General features: G+C 37.4%; 1 protein-coding gene across 1 annotated transcript; it reads left to right on the forward strand.

Annotated features, from left to right (window-relative positions):
* Positions 1–1,230: 1,230 nt before the first annotated feature.
* On the forward strand, positions 1,231–19,553 carry Tusp (WD40 superfamily protein Tusp). The gene is made up of 15 exons (XM_013308985.1): positions 1,231–1,468; positions 8,927–9,091; positions 9,388–9,570; positions 10,977–11,150; positions 11,369–11,630; positions 13,011–13,111; positions 13,234–13,458; positions 13,775–13,985; positions 14,101–14,277; positions 14,466–14,587; positions 14,653–16,372; positions 17,275–17,506; positions 17,610–17,760; positions 17,945–18,169; positions 18,265–19,553. Exons 1-15 carry the CDS (start codon positions 1,373–1,375, stop codon positions 18,379–18,381), a joined length of 4,161 nt encoding a protein of 1,386 aa, XP_013164439.1. The 5' UTR covers positions 1,231–1,372; the 3' UTR covers positions 18,382–19,553.
* Positions 19,554–19,862: the final 309 nt, after the last annotated feature.

The raw sequence follows: 19,862 nt of genomic DNA on the forward strand, positions 1-19,862 counted from the left end.
AGTCGCGGGCGACAGGTAGTTGTGTATAAATCTCATGCTTATACCATTAGATAACTTGCTTTTATTTTTACATTATATATAATTTTGTTGAAATGAAAATAACGTCATAACAGAAATTGTAGCATGTGTTATTTCCTTAAAAGAAAGGCAACAAAAAAAAACTTTGATATATTTGTATATGTTTTTTTACTAATCTTCTTTCGATCAGAATCAATCGATCAAATTACATTACGCACTGTCACTTCAATATCGTTAGCCTACGAGATGGCTTCGTATACTATGTTATAACGCTACGGTAACGAATAGGATATTACAAAATCAATGCCAAACGATAAGGTTCGATTAAAATTATGATTTATAGCCCATATTAATGTCAACTATGTTCTGTGGTCCATGTCTGGACTTTTACCCCACGACCGATATTCGATTCTTCGATTTAAAAAGTCGCCTTTTTATTGTGTTATAATAAACATAGAAATACGCCTTTATACACTTTCATCGAGTGGAAAGGGGCAAATAATCAGGGTTATGAATATTATAAAATGTTATATATAAAATATTAGAATGGAAGAAAGGCAATGCTGTAACGAGTATAGCCATTGTAAATCTCAACAATTGTTGTGCAAAATACCGGATAACAACCCGCATTATCCTTCTGTAGATAAAAATGACTCGTGAGTAAGAACCGAGTTTGGGAACTCAAACGGTAAGAGAACAGTTTGAGAATGACTGCCTGCCCGTCTATTTTATCTGAATATATTTATAGGAGAGGTTAAACATATTTCAAAAGCTCTCGTACATTTTAATTGAGTTAAGTGCTTTGCGATAGTTAGGACCATCGTTGTCAGAAAAAGTAGTGTAACTAAAGTGTACAGTTGCTATTAAAATTTAAAAATCTTTACATAATCGTTACCTAGATTTAACTCGGATTTAAGTAGTTTTGTACTAAATATATTCAAACTGTTTAAAAATTCAGTTACAGAAATTCAGTTTGAATCTAATCTAAGCGCCATCTCCGAGCGATGTCCGAAGGGTTTGGTTTTCAGGCGGGCGGAAAACGACGCGAGAGGGCGCGGGGTGCGCTCCGCAGCCCTGCGCACAATCAATACCCGCTCCCCGCACGTCCACCACCCCGCGCGCACCCGAGCCTCGCTTGTCACCCTGTCAAGACAACCGACCGCCCCTCGGCCGCTCGGCACGCATACTCGCTACTATCTGACACCGTCGCGTTTCTAATGCAACATATCGGAAAATGTGCTTGCTGATTGACTCAGAAAAATACACAAGTATAATCAAGGCAGTATTTAAACTCGATTCTCATTCTGTACAATAGCGATGTCTCAAGTCGAACAGGTGTGAAAACTACTCCAAAATGCATCTTCATTTCGAGCGTAATGTTAACGCTAAATGCGATTGTACTATACTGTCGTTGTCGTGGATGGGAAAGGTGCCCGACGAGTTGCCCGAGGTACGTGCCAACTTTTGTTACTATATGCCTTCTACGTTATTAGTTTTGCTAGTGAACTATCCTTTATGACTTGGCAATAATTAAAAACTTATCTAATTATAACCTTAATACAGTAACCTAGTAAACTATTTTCATTTCAATTCTACTTGATATTTCATAGTTTTACAATTATTTGTATTTAATGTGATTATTATTAAATTGTTTATAATCTGTGCTATATTTCAATGTAAAAGTTGTATTTTTCATCATAGTATGTACCTTAATATTTTCAGCTTCATTAGGCGCCGCGGCAAATGGTAATGTTTGCAGAAGATATTTTAAACGGTGTACTTTATTATCTCGTTACGTATTCAATGAAAAACAAATGAGCTGAATTCTGATTTAATATTATTCTTAAGTTACAACAAAAATATCCTCTTTTATCATTTTTAAAATATTAGCTAAAACTCTATATCTTTTTGCAAATATCATACAGATTAGAAAAATTAATCCTAACATAGGCTAATGAGAAATTTACGCTTGAACCCTATATTTAATTTGTTTGTATATTTTTTGTTCAAATTCAGTTTAAACGAGTAATAAATCCGATCACATTCACAAGATTTGTGGATTCATATTTTAAAATACAAAAAACAAATTAGTTGAAAATCAAATATGTTAAATAAAATTGGAACATCCCCTTTGGGATAAAGTTATCTAGCCGCCAGATTTCGAGGTCATCTTAGTTATATCCCAATTTAAATTCTCATATCTGTGTAATAAATATAAAATAGATTAGCGGGTATTAGTGAGTTCATAGGTTTATTATTTTGCTGATCGAAGCGCATTAAATTTCCATTATCATCAGCTTAGATTGAAAACAATTTGACGGTGTCAAAGTAATTTGGAAGGGAATTTGAGGACGGATAGCACGACAACCCTTGAGGTCGGTACCTAACAGTTGAGGTCAACAATTCAATTAACCTTCCTGCACTTTAACGTTGGACCGATTTGACGACATTCCTATTCAATTTCTAGGTTTGGTTGGGAGAAAAAAAAAGAAAATTCAGAAGTTGATTTGTCACTTGACCTATTTTCAATTTGCTTTAAAGACTAGACTCAATTTCCGAAGGGTTTTATAAATTAATCCTGATTACTATAGTCATTAAAGTTCATGTAGTACTGAAAAAATTTATTAAATAATTAATCAAATTAGAAGAAACATGTATTTGATATGAATACGGAGGTATGATCAATACGTTGTATTTAGGATTATTTTATATTTACTGTTGATGATTAGTGCCACAATTTATGTTTTGTGTATTTTTTACATTTACTCATTGTACTCAATGTTTTTTTTAATAATCTAGCCGTTAATGGAAACTGCAAAACAAAACATGAAATTTCCAATCAACATCCTTCGATTTATCTTTTTATATTTCACCAGTGAAAACTGATGTTAAGAATGACGTAACTCAATCTAAGAAAGCTGTTTAACGCGACATCAGATCGAGGTTTGTTTGTTTTATTAAAATGCCTAATGGTATTGATAATAAATAAACACCGTGTTTGTTTTAGGCGAAGACAAAATGTTTTATTAGTAAACGCATGTTTCGGTATTAGGTTTTGACCTGATCATGAACATCACGACAAAGCTAAAATACAAAATAAAATTTACATTAGAATGCATACATTATCTTAGTTGAAGAAAATGCTCAAAATGCCTTTTACTTTTAGGTACTTTATAAAATTAAAAAAAAAAACTTTGACAGATAACCTATATTAATATTATAATGTAACAAACTAATGTAATAAGTCTTGCCAAAATACTAAGTATATCTGTGCCATTCCCGACTATCAGAAATCATCATACAAGTACACATCAAAGAACGACAAACTTACTTACGAATACCTATTGTTGGTGACTAACTCAGGCACCCTAGGTATATCGATAGACGGGAAGCCCCTATTTAATTACCGACTATAGTGTACACAACTTCGTTACATTTAGTCAACTTAAAAGGGTCTCTTGTAGCTACTTTAAATTCATTAAATTGTTAAATCTTTCCATAGTAAATTTAAAACTATTGAAATTTATCAAATGGCATTTTCTAACCAAATTACTACGTTTAATAGAACATAAAAAAAACAATTACTTTTAGGCATTTGAACGTTCTATGTTCCAAACAAATTAAACACAAATTTTCGGTAGAATTAAAAAAATATTGGTTGATTAATTAATTGTTCACGTTACTTTGGCTTAACTCGCACAGATTAGTTAGCTTAGCTTAGTTTCTAATTAGTTTAGTTGACGATGAATGATCGGCTTTATAATAATTTAAATGATGCAACTAATGTTGCGTTTAATCATAAATTGCTTTCAAAATCATGTTTAATATATAAAAAGGTTCAATTTATATCTGTACTAAATTACAGAGACATCTCGTACCAGTTGACTTGAATTTATACTATTTATATCGTTGTAGTCGTTAAGCCATGTTTCCAAGGTTTAAGTAAGTCGAGAAGTTAGCGATTGCCTGCGTTGGCTGCTTGCCCGAACACAAAACTAAATAAAAAAACCTTCTATTTCAAGGTAATATGTAAGCCATTTTAGTAAGATTTAAGAATAAAATAGTAGTTAATAGTATAACGTAGGTGGCTCAGAAGTCAAGCACTTGAGTTGCAATCTACAGCTCCTGGGTTTGAATACCGCCATGTACCAATGTGTCTTTAGGTTTCCAATTTGCATATGTACATTTATCCGATGTTCTTACGGTGAAGGAATACATCGTGATGCAACCTGCACATATCTGAGAAGAAATTCAAAGATATGTGTGAAGTCAACCAACCCGCACTTGGCCAGCGTGGTTGACTATGGCCTAGTCATCCCTAACTTAGGGTAGGTCCCGAGCTCCTCGGTGGGGACGTGTAGTGAGCTAATGATGAGTAGTGTTGTAATTAATTTAATTCTGAACTTAATCAGGTTTACGTGATACACAATTTATCAATGTTGTACGTCTATGTATAAATTTAGGTAACCCCTTTGTTTTCGCTCGTCAGTAGTTGTTATGAATAAAAAAATGTTGGCCTTAATGTGGGGTGCTAAATCTTTGGAAACCATTACCTAAAGCTCTTTGAAGTCTACAAACAAATATGGTTATGACCTTTGACCGATTTCTGTTACGTTGCTTTGATCCTTGTTGGACAAGGTTTTTTACGATTAACAAGGTGTAGATTGCTTACCCTTCCGAATTCTGTAATTTGAACATATTATGAAGGTTTTATTCAATTTAATACAACAATTAAATAAAATTAACGAATAAGTGTATAATAATGTCAATTTTACCATGGGTATTTTTATTACCAACATATTGTCAACCTAGCCTTTCACTTTGAATAACTGGTCATCTTTAATTTTTTTTAAATACCGATGATAATAACGCTAAAGTAAATTTTTAATGTTTTTAAATTGGTATTTTCTACTCATTTTAACGTGTTACTTAACCAGTTACTTGCAAATTGTAAGTGGCATGAAATTCGATTTACATTAAGCATAAGCATTTAGTGAGGCCAAGGCCGAATTGTTATAACATTATAGGTAACCATGATTTTAATAGTCGTAGCACACGTGGCGGAAAACTATTGTTATCTCTGTTTTATTCAAAGAAAACAAGTGAGACGGCAATGTTGTAAATCGGGTGGTACGATGGTGGAGACTCACCGTAATACTAATAAACTAAATCAGTATTCAAATATTATTGACCAAACGTGGCACTTGTTACTGAGGCTTAAACCTGAATTAATTCAGGCCATAGTACTTAGGCAGAGAAGTGTCGGTGGTATTATTTATTTATCGATATAATTACATTTTCAACCGAAATAAAAGGTAGTAAAGAAATTAATTTTTAACTTTTTAATTTTATTGATCCCCTTTTAATATTAAAAAAAATAAAGGTAAGAATAAGTTATATATTTTTGCGTTATGTAACGTTCCCGTAGAACGCGTTACGCTGAACGATATTTCAAAAGTTTAGGCTTTATTCAATAAAGATGATAGTCATTATCTTTTCATTGGTCGAGTTAAAACTATGTATAACAGCTTTTTTGTTTACTTTTACGATAATTAAAGTCTAACTAAACAAAGGCTTAATGTTACATTCCCCCTTTAAACTCAGTCTTACGCAGATTATGCTAGGCTGGGTGTTGTTTATAAAGCTATTAACGAACAGGATTCATTTCGTTAAACAACCTGGGGCCCCGTTCCCGTGCTCGATTTTCTAACCATGCGATTCGTTATTTATTTTGTTGAAAGGTTTCTCTTATAAATTTTATTTAGATCACGTTTAAAATGGCTGACGATTCCATGGCAATCATGTCACGTTTTATTTGATACAATTTGAAGTAGCATAACTATCGTTTTTGTAACATAAAAAACAGTCCATTTGCTTTATAAACCTTGTTTAAATTTGCAGTACATAGCACTTAGACCGCTGATGAATCTTCGACTAAAATTACTTCAAAGAAATTAATATTGTGGAACATGAATAAGTGAGAAACCTATATAAGCAAGAGTTAGTCCGGCACCTACGGACAACCTCCATAAGTGAGAAACCCCTGAAAAAGAGAAAACCTCTATAAGCGAGATAAATCAACGCGGTACCTTTGACTTTTGCTTATCCAGGTTCGACTACAGTCGCTCTTTTTACACCTTTTTGAAATTTATAAAGAAACTTGTAAGTACTAAAAAATAACTGAAAATAATTAAAATAAACGTACCATTCTGTAGATTTGCAATTCATTTAGTCTTATTACTGGCTGCTTGATGTACAAATTAATTACTAAGTAATTAAAGTGAAGGTAATAAAATAAAACATTCAAGGAGTAGTACATAAAATTAAAATTAATGTTTCTCCATTCGTAACTTGAAACATCTAAGTAAAGTATCATTCAATTAAATTTAAAAAAAAACCTTTTTTAATTTTCTTAAATGAATTACAATAATCGCGGTTTTCTTCAGATACAAACAATCCTGAAAGGAAATCATTTCTTATGGAATGAAATTATATGGAAATTTCAATTTTACCATTATTTTTCACTCGGTCGATTAATAGTGGGTGTCTGAGACCAAAGTATCCGATTAAAACATATTGTTAACACTTTTTTTTACTTGATTATAGAGATTTAAGTGTCAGAAAACCACGGTTAATGAAGCTTTAAAAAATGTCCCTTTAAAATATAAATCGTATTTCCGAAGTTCCCTTGGGTCTGCGGCGTCGGTCTTAATTGGCTCGATGAAGGGGTTAATGGAAGAGCCTGCATCGGTAATACCTCGCTAATTGGCAATTGCAACTTCCATCTCCGGTCCGTATGTCACTCCTTTTTTGATGACATATTACATTACTGTATTTATCTTTCATTTCATCCCTTAACACAAGGATATATGTTATGCTAAACTAGGTTTTTTAATCTATGCAAATTAAATTGCGCTGTTTTTAGTGAGGTATAATAATTTAGGATATTTGCGATATAATAAGAATATAATGTGAGTAGAAAAGGCCCTTGTTTTGATTCTAACTACCTTAGAATGTTCGTTCATTCAGAATTTTACAACACTAGACATTTTACGAAAAATCACAAAAAATGTCAATGAAAATTTTTTTTTTAAAATGTCTCCGTAACGCAATAAAGTTACTGACAATTAGGTGATTTGATAATTTCATTGTCCAGATACGTTTTGTTACTTTAATAAAATCGGTTTTTAATCAGCAAGGATAAAAAATAGTAATTTCAGGAAAGAAAAAAACATAATGTGCATCTTCGTAAATAACTCCGCTATCCTAAATTGCAATCTCCATTGTTTGTTCCCGGACACAATGGCCGCTGGTTACTGTCAGCTTCGTAACGCCTGAGTGAAATAAGTTGTTTCCACACAAATTTACTTGACCCACGTCGACAGTAAACCGACCCCTGTCAACCTATATTATAATATTTTATATGATGGTTATTTTATGTGGCAAGAATATTGTTTATAACTCGCATTTGTTTTAATTGTGTATGTTCTAAGCAAAACAATATTTGCATTTTTCAGCTTATGTGTGTGTGTCTGTGCGTGTATGTCTGTGCGTGTGTTGTGTGTGTGTGTGTGTGTAATTTAATCAATAAAATCTTTAGATGTTTTAATGAATAAGTACAACTTATCTTTATTTAAGTACAAAAATCTGGATGACCGTACGAATAAGTACGAATTACTAATAAAATGAAGAAATGTGAATAATATTTTTCGATCTTACCGATAGAAAAAGTTAAGTTTATGTTTAAGTTGATTATCGATAAAACACGAATAAAATGACATTTTCTAAAAATGATTCCTAGCTACCGGGATATTATTTGCGGTTCCCGGAGGATGCCAATCAATCTGGACCGCACCAGTTTTATGTTGGGCCGCAAACGCTTAAAGGCTTTCAAGCATCAAATTAGGGAAATTGAGCACCGTAACATCTTTCAATAGAATATTTTTCTACTGTTTGTCTTTCATACAACCAGACAAAATGTTTTTTTCTTTCATGTAATATTAATAAAGTTTTTAATAACAGCTTGAATGTGGGATACTTTAGCCATAGAATTTGTAGTGTGTTTTAGCGGCCAAAATATGTCTTCGATCAGAAATGCGGTTTTAATTACTTGCTTTTTATTAAATGGAGTAAAATATATTTGGTTAAGCTCGAAACAATATATCATCTACCTGAGATCTTTCGGTTGGGTAAATTCGAGCCAAAATATGGTCTGAAGACGAATATTGATTTCTGAATAGTTATGTTTACTTTGTTCGATTGAAGTCTACACTAGTTTTCCATAGAACCATAACGTAGTATTGTAGAACTACACAATCTACTGGATTGTTTGTCTAACCTCATAATAAACGAAGTACCAGCACGAGCCGAGGTTCCCGGGGGCGCCCTCGAGCCTTGCTACTCTTAAAGGGGTTTAGGGTGGCTCTGAGTACGATACACAACCACGAGTTGTTTTAGTTATTCATTCATACCATGCTAAAGTTATAGTTATTTTAAAATTGTCACATAATTTTTGCAAGTCAAGGTCAAGTCACAGTCAGAAATGCAGACGCGCAGTGGCAATTTATTTGAGTGATTTGAATACCGAGTCAAAACTTGTTACTAAAATCACTAAACCTCCCTTTTTATTCTAAAGGCATGAAAGATACTATAAAAACCTTACTCGATAGTATTTAAAATAAACACTACAAAGATAGCAATATTGTATTGCGTCAGATGAAAAAAATAACAAAACATATTATATTCAAAAGTTTTCAAAAACAAAACGAATGGTATACAATTTCACAAAAAGTATTCCCTCAACTTCAACTGTAGACGAAACTCGACTTAACGAGTTGGGGATCGACTTCGCATTCCAAGTGGTTCGTAGCACTTTGATCGTTAAGGTAATTTGAACCTTTTGCTGTAGGAGGAAGGATGGAAGCTGAATCGTAACAATTACTACCAAGAGGGTTGGTTGGCGACGGGCAACGTGCGTGGAGTAGTCGGCGTTACTTTCACGTCTTCACACGCGAGACGGCCACACGAACTGCCTTTGCGTACAAACTACAATCTACGCGGACATAGATCTGATGTGAGTATACCAAGAGAAAATAACAAGAACTGCAAATCTTCCCTCGGACATACGTCGCCAGAATACTCAGCTCCAAAGGCATTAAGAATAAACTGGTTACAAGTTCAATGATGATATAAAACGATGATGATGATAGAAAATAGATAAATCTTAAAAAATCACGAGTAGTAGATAGAATAAGATTTCATGATATAGATGAATAAAATTATACTATTTATAAATGCCTACCTTCATTGTATTTTTTATTTTGGAGATTGTTCGACGTAACTTTGTTTTTAACATCCGTTTTCTTCAAGGTAATTCTGGTGAAATGGAACGAGCCGTACCAGAAGTTGGCATCGTGCGACAGTTCAGGAGTGATCTTCGTGTGGATCAAGTACGAGGGTCGCTGGAGCATCGAGCTTATAAATGACAGGAGCACACCTGTCACTCATTTCTCCTGGTCCCATGATGGTAGGATGGCACTTATTTGTTATCAGGTAAGTTCTAATTTTGCTTATTTTACTAATATTAATATTCTTATCTTAGAAAAGTCTTAAAAAAACAAGGATCGGCATTCCACCATAGAAAATTGTAATTAAATCAACTCTCCTGTCAATTTTACTGACCGTGTAGACAAAAGAATTTTAGAAAAAACAAATTATTGTCCTCCTTTTTGGAATAGGTTAAACCGGGGTTCTAACAACCACAAAAAGTTGAATATCGATTAACTAGTAGTTAAATAAATTAATTAAGCTTATAGAGCCAGGACCAAAGCATGTACGAGTAATTAAGTTCGTATCGTATCATAATTAGATATGTTTAGGAAAAAAAACATTATATTAATTCAAGTAATAGGGATAAAGGAATATTTGCCCGAGGACTACTGAGTACCCTTCGTCAACACCGCCCCGGGAGACGGTATTGTAATTATGAAATTGTTTATCTTACCTCCCATAATAATCAAATTGTTCCTTTGTTTTCATATTGAAACGTGGCCAATAAATGTCCCTTTAGACAGTTATCAAGTTTGTTAGATTATTATAATACTATTCCATGCTTACCTTTGTGTTACCACTTAATTGACGTTGTCGTTTGCATGAAAGTTTAGCCAACATTTTGAATATTATTTTGCTCATAAATTCATCTGAATCGTAATCTTACTAATATTATAAATGTGAACGTTAAGATGGATGGATGTTTGTTTGAATGTATCACAAAAGCGGCTGCAAGGAACTTGCTGAAATTTGGCATAGATGTAGAACATAGTCCGGAAGAACATATAGGCTACTTATTAGGTTTTTTTTGTAATTCTGCGCGGACGGAGTCCCGGGCAACAGCTAGTTTAATATATTTAAATTGATAATCGCAAGACAGAATCTAAAAAATATAGTTTCCATTTAAAAGCTAAAATGAAAATGTTTAAATTCGTGTAAGTTATTCCGGGAATATTTAGTGACGCAAACTGTACGAAGCCTGATCCACGTGACATAAAAGGGCGAAAGGACAAGCCGACGAAAACATGTCTGCAATTTGCTAAAAGGCTTCCTGCGTACCCCGCCGTCCGCCGTCGACGTTATTTGACACTGTTGAAACGTACCCATCAAATATGCTAAGGTGAACTTGCTAAGGGCAACGTTACGTAAACTACTTTTTACTACTTTACTTGGGATTACACTGATTTAGATTTATTTTATACGTATGTACTTTTAATCAATATAATCTTTAGGTTTAATTCTATACTTAAGTAAAATGTTGTCGATCAAATACGTACGTAAATAAAATGTTTGTGAAAACAAATAAATGAACAATTTCTTTAAACACTGTCTTAGCTCATTGTTGTGTTTACCCAGTTTATCCTGATCTAAAAGCTGTTACATTAAGTTATTTCTTTTAATTTTCATAGGATGGCTTCGTGTTAGTGGGATCAGTGGCGGGTCAACGATACTGGTCATCGATGCTGTCGCTAGATGCGAGGATCACATGCGGCTGCTGGACACCTGACGACGGCCAAGTGTATCTCGGCACCGCCTCCGCTCAGCTCGTCGTCATGGACGTGCACGGTGCCATGGTGTCACAGGTTAGGGATACTTAACGATTATGAGTTAGTGTAAGTTTAATAAGAGAAAACTTGGAGTAAGTGCTTACATGAACTTTATAACGAGAAAATTTAGATTTTTCAAGTCTACATTGACTTACTATTTATTCCGTAACATTTATTTAATCGAAACACGTGGTGTTTAAGTCAACTTTCATTACTTACCTAGAACGAGTATCATTATCAGTGTTCGTCATCAGGTGCAATTGGTAGCTGAAGGAGGGATAACGTCGATGGCATGGTCTTGCGAGAAGTTCAAGATGGAAGAAGGCGAGGAGGGGAGCGAAAGCAGCGGTGGCCACGTGCTGGCCGTTGCGTTGGGCAACGGCGAGATAGTGTTGCTGCATGGCCACGATGACGTTAGCCCAGTGCGTGTGACTACTGGTCTCAGAGGCAACACACTGGCCATGGAGTGGGCTAATTCACGGGAGCTGCTCGCAGTTGCGGGGACGTTGAACGCAGGTGAAATATATCTATGTAACCGTGTGAGGTACTGATTCCAGAAATATGTGTAAACCAAACCACAGTAGCATTTATAAGGTAACCGAAAGTAACAAGCAACCAATGTAAGCGTGAGCGTTTCAAAAGCTTCACCAATATCATAGTATCATAGTATGTGTTATTATAAGAACAGTCTCTATTCATTGTTTAAAGTTAATTAAATGACTAATTAATTAACGAAATTCGAAACGTTTTCTTGTAGCTTATTAAGGCTTCTTAGAAATGTTATAATATAATTAAAATACGTGATCTCAAAGTACCTTTTATATAAAGTAATCTTGCGTTATTAAACGTTTTATTAAATGTTTTTCAAAAGATCTTTATATAACACGGGAAATATTAATTTAGTCATCTCTTTACCATTTGCAAAACATAGCTGCCTATAAAAACTCTTTGCGCAATCTCAGATCTTTTATAATACGACTTGGGAAAAATGTCTGAGTATTTGAATATGAAGGGGAAAATATTACGGTTCGATAAAATCTAAAGTTCACATCACACCTATGATTTCTTCAACTCCGTCGGGATACCGTATGAATAATGCACACGCCGAGAAATATTTTTGATAAATGCAAGGTCCACCCCTGGCAGGATTGTGGAAAAGAATTCTATTATAAAATCTCTGGTTGAAGTTTTTTGATTTAGCAATAGTATTTATGTTAACGAAACTACTAACTATACCAAATTAAAACAAAAAATTACAGTCTCTATCATAACAATTGTATATTTAAACATAAGAAATGGTTGTGGTGCAATTCAATATACAATCGTAAATCCACAAAGAAAGCTATTTCTGGAAACTAAATTTGACAACCCTATAAATGACAGGAGCGGACTGGGCGTAGGTTTTTTTCAATCTGTAGGAAAGATTTACGATCACGGCTCACGGGCTCGTAAATTCTTCGTACACGTTTTATGTCTCGGCAGCGAGAGCGTCGCAACTATACAATAGCTCGTATACTTCGTCCGCGTGTACATATTGGACAGTAAACGAGACTTCTTTCATAATCTTTATGTAGCTTCGCATCAAAGGCACGAGGCAGGACGCTTTAATAAAGACGACGACGCAGTTTGAATGCTTCTTTAAGTCGTATAAAGTTGATTATTAAATGACAATAGTTTTTGTTTACAACTTAGTGAAGTTAAAATTTCCTTTATTTGGTTTAAGTATAGAATTTGTTATTTATAAAATAATTCATCCCTACCAAGGGCCATAAAACTCTGTCAAATTGCCAAAATGTTGTTTGTCATTTTGTTGTAGATCATAATTTATTATTTTAAGTATTACATAAAACAACTTTTTTTTATTAACGATTCGCGTGATATTGCTTTATTGTTCAGAACCCAACGAGGCTGCAGACGCGCCTCCGTTTAACAATGTGGTCAAGTTCTACTCGGACACGGGGGCGCTCATATACACTGTTCCGATACCATACACGCAGGTAACACTGATTTGTGACTTACGACTTGATCTGCAGCTTTATTTTGTCTCCGATTTTCAATATACATACAACAGTATAGTAAAATGTGCCACAGAAGTCTAATATGTTCGTGTTGGGTGCAGGCTCGAGTAAGTGCTCTGACGTGGGGTCACGCGGCGAGGCGGCTGTTCGTGGGCGTGGGCGGCGCGGTGTGTACGGCGCGAGTGTGGCGTGCGGTGGCGCCACTGCAGTTGCTGGCGCGCGTGCGGGCCGCGCAAGCGCTGCGACACGCGCGCCTCGCCGCTGCCCTGCCTCTCCCTCCCCGTCTCCAGCCTGCTCTCGCCAGCCTCTTCGCACATACAATACGGGTATATCCAAACACTTTGATGTCCAAGTAGGTGACATCACTTTGAAACGTAAAATAACGAGGTTTTAAGGTTCTTATTATATGCGGAATTCTATTGAAGAGGGCCTGGTACTTGAGACACAACCACTACGTCTCATTTTTTCTCCAAACTCCAGGAATCGAATCGAATTACCTTTTCATATTTACAGATTTTTTGTACACAACATAGATTTATTTTCTGCCTATCTGCTTTACTACCACTGCTACCAGCATCTTTTCTATTATTACTGACCTATAATTTACCACTAATTAGCTTAGTATATATTTGGTTGTGTCAGTGCAACGTGCCTGAGGCGAGCGAGCTGCGGCGGTTCGTGTCGCGTCCCCCGGGCGGGCGACTGCACTGCACTATGCTGCGACACGACGACGAGGAGGCGGGAGCATACACGCTCTACCTGGAGCACCTCGGCGGCCTCGTGCCACTGCTCAAAGGCCGTCGCACCAGCAAGATACGCCCCGAGTTCGTCATATTCGATCCACAGGCTGAAGGTACCATCACATCATAAATATACATATATATTTTCAATAGTTTTATTTTTCTAGAGTCACTTTGAAATTGTTTGCTCTCTTTGATTGTACTCAATGTACGAAGTGTTTTGTGCAGTGTGCACTGATGTCGCTGCGGGCGCAGTGAGCAGCAGCAGCAGCAGCAGCAGCGGCGCGGGGCTGGCGGGCGGCTCCCCCGCGCCCCGCACGCCTCGCCCCGCGCCCCCCACACCCCGCACCCGCACCCTGCCCGTGCATCACTCCTCCTGCTCCTCTGACAGCGAGAGAGAAGACGGTCAGTCTACCACCATACTTTTATCAATAACATATTTTTATACGGAACTTAGTAAACAAATGTTATTATCATTGTCTCTAGACTCTCGTCAACTTTGATTTAGCATTTGTTGGACGCGTCGCAAGTGTTACCTAAAATTTACTGATTGTAAATGATGTAACAAATTTTTATATCCTAATGTTCTGTAGGTTGTACAGGATCTCCCAGACTACAACGTCGCAGGCGCGCTCGAGAGAGGCGCAAGGCCAGGAAATCCGGAGAAAAGGACGACCCGCCTGACGAACTCGCGTATATTGACTCCTTGCCTGAGGTAAGCTACATTCTTTGTTTCATTTACGAATTTTATTGTGTTCTCATTTTTTTTAATACTTTCAGGATGTTCGTTTAGTTGAAGTCACATCGAATATTTGGGGCACCAAATTTAAAATGCACGGGCTGGCTAAAAATGTTCCTGCAAACTTAGGTCAAGTCACTTACAAAACGTCTTTGCTTCATTTGCAACCGAGACAAATGACACTAATGATAACCGAATTACGGGACGACTATCCCCTAGATCCCGATCCTAATTTTAACCCAAACATATTTTCCGAAGACGAGGAAGAAGTTTTTCAATCAAATGACTCGAGTTCGCCTTCCCATACAAATAATAACATTAGGCGTAAATTAACTATCAACGACCGAATCAATAATTCAAATAATGTTATATCTCAAAATGAAACCTATTCTAGTAATAACAATAACTCGAACCCGTCTATAGCGCGAGCGGAATCGTACGACGAATTCCCATACATAGATACAAATGATTCCGTCAACAACGTGTCGGAGAGCGTGTACTCGACGCCTTTACGGCACCCGGCGCCGGCGCCGGCGCCCGAACGGCGAATGAACAACGCGGCGGCGGTCTCCAACCGGCATGCAATCTCCCCGCTCAGATGCGAGAGCTCAGTTCCTACCCTACAGTCCCCAAAGAACGCTGTCGCACCGACAGATATCATTTTCGAAAGACCTTCCCCGCAAACGGTAACTTGCGGAGGTCGCGGAGATTTCTGCGGCGGCAGAACGGATTACAGTGTTCGCAGTGATAACGTTACCCTAAAAAATAATATGCCAAGCATCGAACAACAATCCTTCAATTTAAACCTTAGCGTAGAACCGAGTAGGCAAGTTACAATCAAAAAATGCGATAGCCACGTTTCGGACAACTGTCTCTCCAAGTTGCGCAAAAACATTTGCAACAGGGGTGAATCGGCGTCATTTGAAGTTAATACTAGAATACTGAAATCTTTGTGTAATAAAAACTTCGAGCACGAGGTTCACCCGGACGCCATGACGCGGCGCGCGGATAACATAAAAAATCTTCAAAAGGGTGAAGATTTAAAATTCATCGACGAGGAAACACCCATAGAAACCATGATAAACAATTTGAGCGAGAGACCTCGGGAGATGAGGGTGCAGAGAACGACGACGGTGGTACCCATCAGCCCGGTGTGCGCCAGCGTGCCCGTCTACGACACGATGACGCGCAGCTGCAGCGTAGGCTACCTGGATCTCGTCGATCCTCAAGTGCTGCGCGCTCACAGCATCACCACCCTGCGTGGCGAGCAGCCCCGGAGACTAGTCTTGGTGAATAACAAACGCCACAGAAGAGCGAGGCGACACTTTCGGGCGAACGACATCAAGCAAATGGAAACTAAAACGCCTAGCTTAAAGAAATGTGGGAAATCTCGGAGTCTCGATTCCGGCGAGCTATCGATAACGGTGGAGAAGTGTAAGAGACAGTCCCGGGCCGACAGTAACCAGAGGAGCGAGGCGGCGTCGGCTCACTCGAGCAGCCGCTGCACCAGCACGGGGGAAGACAACAGCGGCACGAGCACGGAGGAGGGCGGGGCAGGGGTTAGGGGGCGGCGCACGCGGCGCGACTACCCGGTGTGCACGCAATGTCGCCTCGTGTCGCCGTACGACCGGCGCGACGTGGACGCCGCCACCTACATATGCGTGGCGTGCAGCTCGCGTGCCGCCGCCCCACCCTCGCCTGCGCCACCGCCCGCACCCGTGCTCGCCACCGATAGCGACTCCGACTACAGCAAGTATTATAGTTAGTACATTAGTAGATGCTTTTCACCCGCCGCCCCCTACGAGATACTTCCACCGGTGAGGTCCACGAGTTTCTACTCGACAGTTTTGCTAGACGCGTCTTTCTTCACTAGACCCGAGCTTGGCCACCGCGCATGAATAGATCGACAGACGATTTCTCAAATAAATTAACAGTATTTTGAGAAGCTTAACTAGTTTATCAGAGCTTAACTACTTTCTCAGAGTCAAATTTATAACTATACGGTCTCTAGATATAAAATGTTTTGGTAGTTTTGAATGATTTGGCATGGTAAAATTATTCCTCGTAATCCGTAATTAAATTTAAAGCGAAAACCTACCAAAACTAAGTTGCTCAAAGCTTTTTAAATTAGACTTAAATTAAACGAATGCACTCTTGTATATGCATTAGTTCAGGCCCTCTGGTACTTTTCTAGGGCGTAGGAGTTTTACACCGCTTGACCAAATAATTGTGCCAGTTTGTGCGACCAAATGCGTGTACCTACACTTGCATTTGTGCAGTAATAACAGATTTCACTAAATGCATCATGCATGTTCGAAAATGCATCGTGATATCTTGTTACTTTGTAAATGAAACGCACTTAGCACTCACTCTTGTAAAGAATTTGTTAGAAGAACGAATTTGTTTATGCCCTCTCTTCTGTATATAGTTTTTTAAATATTTGGAATATTTCGTACCTTCAAAGAGATGGTAATTTGAACGAAAGTGTATGGTAACGAAAAAATTGTTTCGATATCTGTTATCTTCTTCGTGACTTAAGATCTACTGGCAACATACAGTTATCTTACCTATTGATATTTAACAGTATATTTCAGAGTCTTCTTCACTTTGAGGTTACGCGATATTCCATCAGGAACAGTTTATTAACATGTCCATCTCGTTAGGTTCACTAGAGCAATTGGCGCTGCGGCTCCTGGCCGCTAGAGGTCGCGGTGTGCGTGGGGGCGGGAGCGGTGGTGGGGGAGGGGCGCGCGAGGTGAGCTCTGCGCCCGCATCGCCCCGCCCCCAGCGGCCGCCGCGCGCGCAGCCCGCTACCGCATCCGCCGCCTCACCTGCCTCGCCCGCCTCCCCGGCCAGCACCCGACGCACGCGGTACTCCTCGGCCTCGCCTATACGGTAAATATATAGCCCAAAGAAGGGTTCTAAAAGACTGTTCTATTAGCGTAATTATGCCGACCTGTTGCTGTTTGTTATACAACTTTTTGTATTCCATCTACAGACAACTGCTGAACTCTCCACTGCTGAACCGGCGACGCAACAAGAAGCCGTCGGAGAGCTCGGACGACGAGTTCTCCAACGGCTACAGCGAGGTCAACGGCAAGAACTACAGAGACCTCGAGAGCTTCCAGAAGGCACAGCTCAGGAACAAGGTATAGTAATCAAGAAGACATTTTTATATTAAATTGTACTGGGACCCTGCAATAGTATGTAAAATATTATATTATAATATAATACTATATGTAAAATATTCCTCAAAATGACAATACATATTTTCCTACCAGAACTTAGCCAGCTAGTTTATTATTTGTGTGCAAATATAAGAAAATTACGCAGCTGAAGCGTGCGGGGGGCGTGCCGTCGAGTGCGGGGGGCGGGGCCGGTGTTGGCGGAAGTGGGGGCGCGGGGAGCGGTGCGGGCGGTCAGGCGCGCCGGCAGCTGCTGATGCACAACAAGGCTCCCATGTGGAATGAGAACAGTCAGGTGTACCAGCTCGACTTTGGCGGCCGCGTCACACAAGAATCCGCCAAGAACTTCCAGATCGAGTACCACGGGAAACAGGTAACATTAACACGATATTGTCTTAATTTATAGCTCTAGTATCAATAAAATTCAAAATTACATCGACTTAACACTAATTCATTTATTTACTACAGGTGATGCAGTTCGGTCGCATCGACGGCAACGCGTACACTTTGGACTTCCAGTACCCATTTTCCGCACTGCAAGCGTTCGCTGTCGCGCTGGCAAACGTCACCCAGCGCCTCAAGTAGACTACCGTCTAGCCGTAATGTAGCTTAGATCCCTTTTCCACTGAACTAATAGTCGGGCGACTGCCGCGACAATGGAAAAAGGGTCTTAAGAAACCACGAGTAGTATAGCTAATAACTTCTTGATGGCCCAATAAATGTTGAATACAAATAAAAAAAGATATAATCAAGCCTAGCACTACATTGCATATAATTCTGCTGCATAAACTTCACAAGCTATATACTCATAATTAATAATAATAGTTGGGCCTCAGAAGTGTATAGGAAATAATATTAATAGTAATAAATAACAGATGTAATACATTACTGGAATATGCTTTACAGTCGTGTCAACGGCGGACACCCATCCAAGTATTTTTACACAAACTTTAGATAGGTAGCTTTGTATATTCAATTGAGATCGGAATAAAGACATACAAAATAATATTAAGACAATGAAACATCCAAACCTAACCTAACCTAAAAATATGACAGAATGAAACTAAGGAAATAAAGTTAAAATAATGCCTTACCAATAGTACACAAATATTGCAACCGTATTTATTGGAATAGATTATAAATATTAAAGACTTTCACATCAAATTGTCACTCGTAAACTAAACTAGGGGCTATCCTAGAATAGGAAGTCTAGTCAGTTTGAAGAAATAAGTTAATTTTTATTTCAATTATAACTAATATTTCGCAAATTACGACTAATTTTGTCTAGCATCAATCATTATAATGTGTAACATTGTCTGAGCAGTAACTTCCAAGTAAAATCCAGTTAAAAAATATTTCGTTATTTAAAAAAAAATTGGGTCATAATTAAGACGCGTAATAATTAGTAGGTAGCAGGAAATGAAAGTTTGTATTTTTAGAGCGTATTTTTAACTTGATTTCAACTATTTCACGTTTTTTAAATGTTTAATTTGATTTTACATATTTATTGTTGTGTAACTTTTTAAATCGTTATATATCATAATAATTAAATGTGAGTCGTGTGTTAAATGTTATATGAATTTGTATTTTTTAGGTAAATTTATATATTATTCGTATTTCTATGTACGAAAGCGCGATATTTGAAACGAAATTGTAATTGCACCGATCTGCAACTTAATACATATCTCGGTTAATTATAGAAAAGTTAAGATATTTAATTAGTCTTTTCGTGTATTTAATTTTAAGACAGCACTTGTTTATATTTTGTGATATTATTTATTTTGTTAAATATGTTTGATGTCAATTAGTTACAGTTATTGTTTTGTTTGCGAAATATAATAGGTTATGTTTTCAAATTAATTTAGATAATATTCAATGTTGAAAATCAATCGCTTTTTCATAAACAAATTAATACATTTATGTATATAATAATTACAAAGTGTAAATAAAAATTATTCTACAAGTAAAAACCAAATTCTTTTATTTATATACAAAGAACATTTTTCATACATGAAGAGTAAGCAATGGAAGTGCCTGTAAAATTTAAAAATCAACAATTAAGGTGT

Source organism: Papilio xuthus, unplaced genomic scaffold (genome assembly GCF_000836235.2).
Source record: "Papilio xuthus unplaced genomic scaffold, Pxut_1.1 DF827777.1, whole genome shotgun sequence".
Classification (NCBI taxonomy): Eukaryota; Metazoa; Arthropoda; class Insecta; order Lepidoptera; family Papilionidae; genus Papilio; species Papilio xuthus.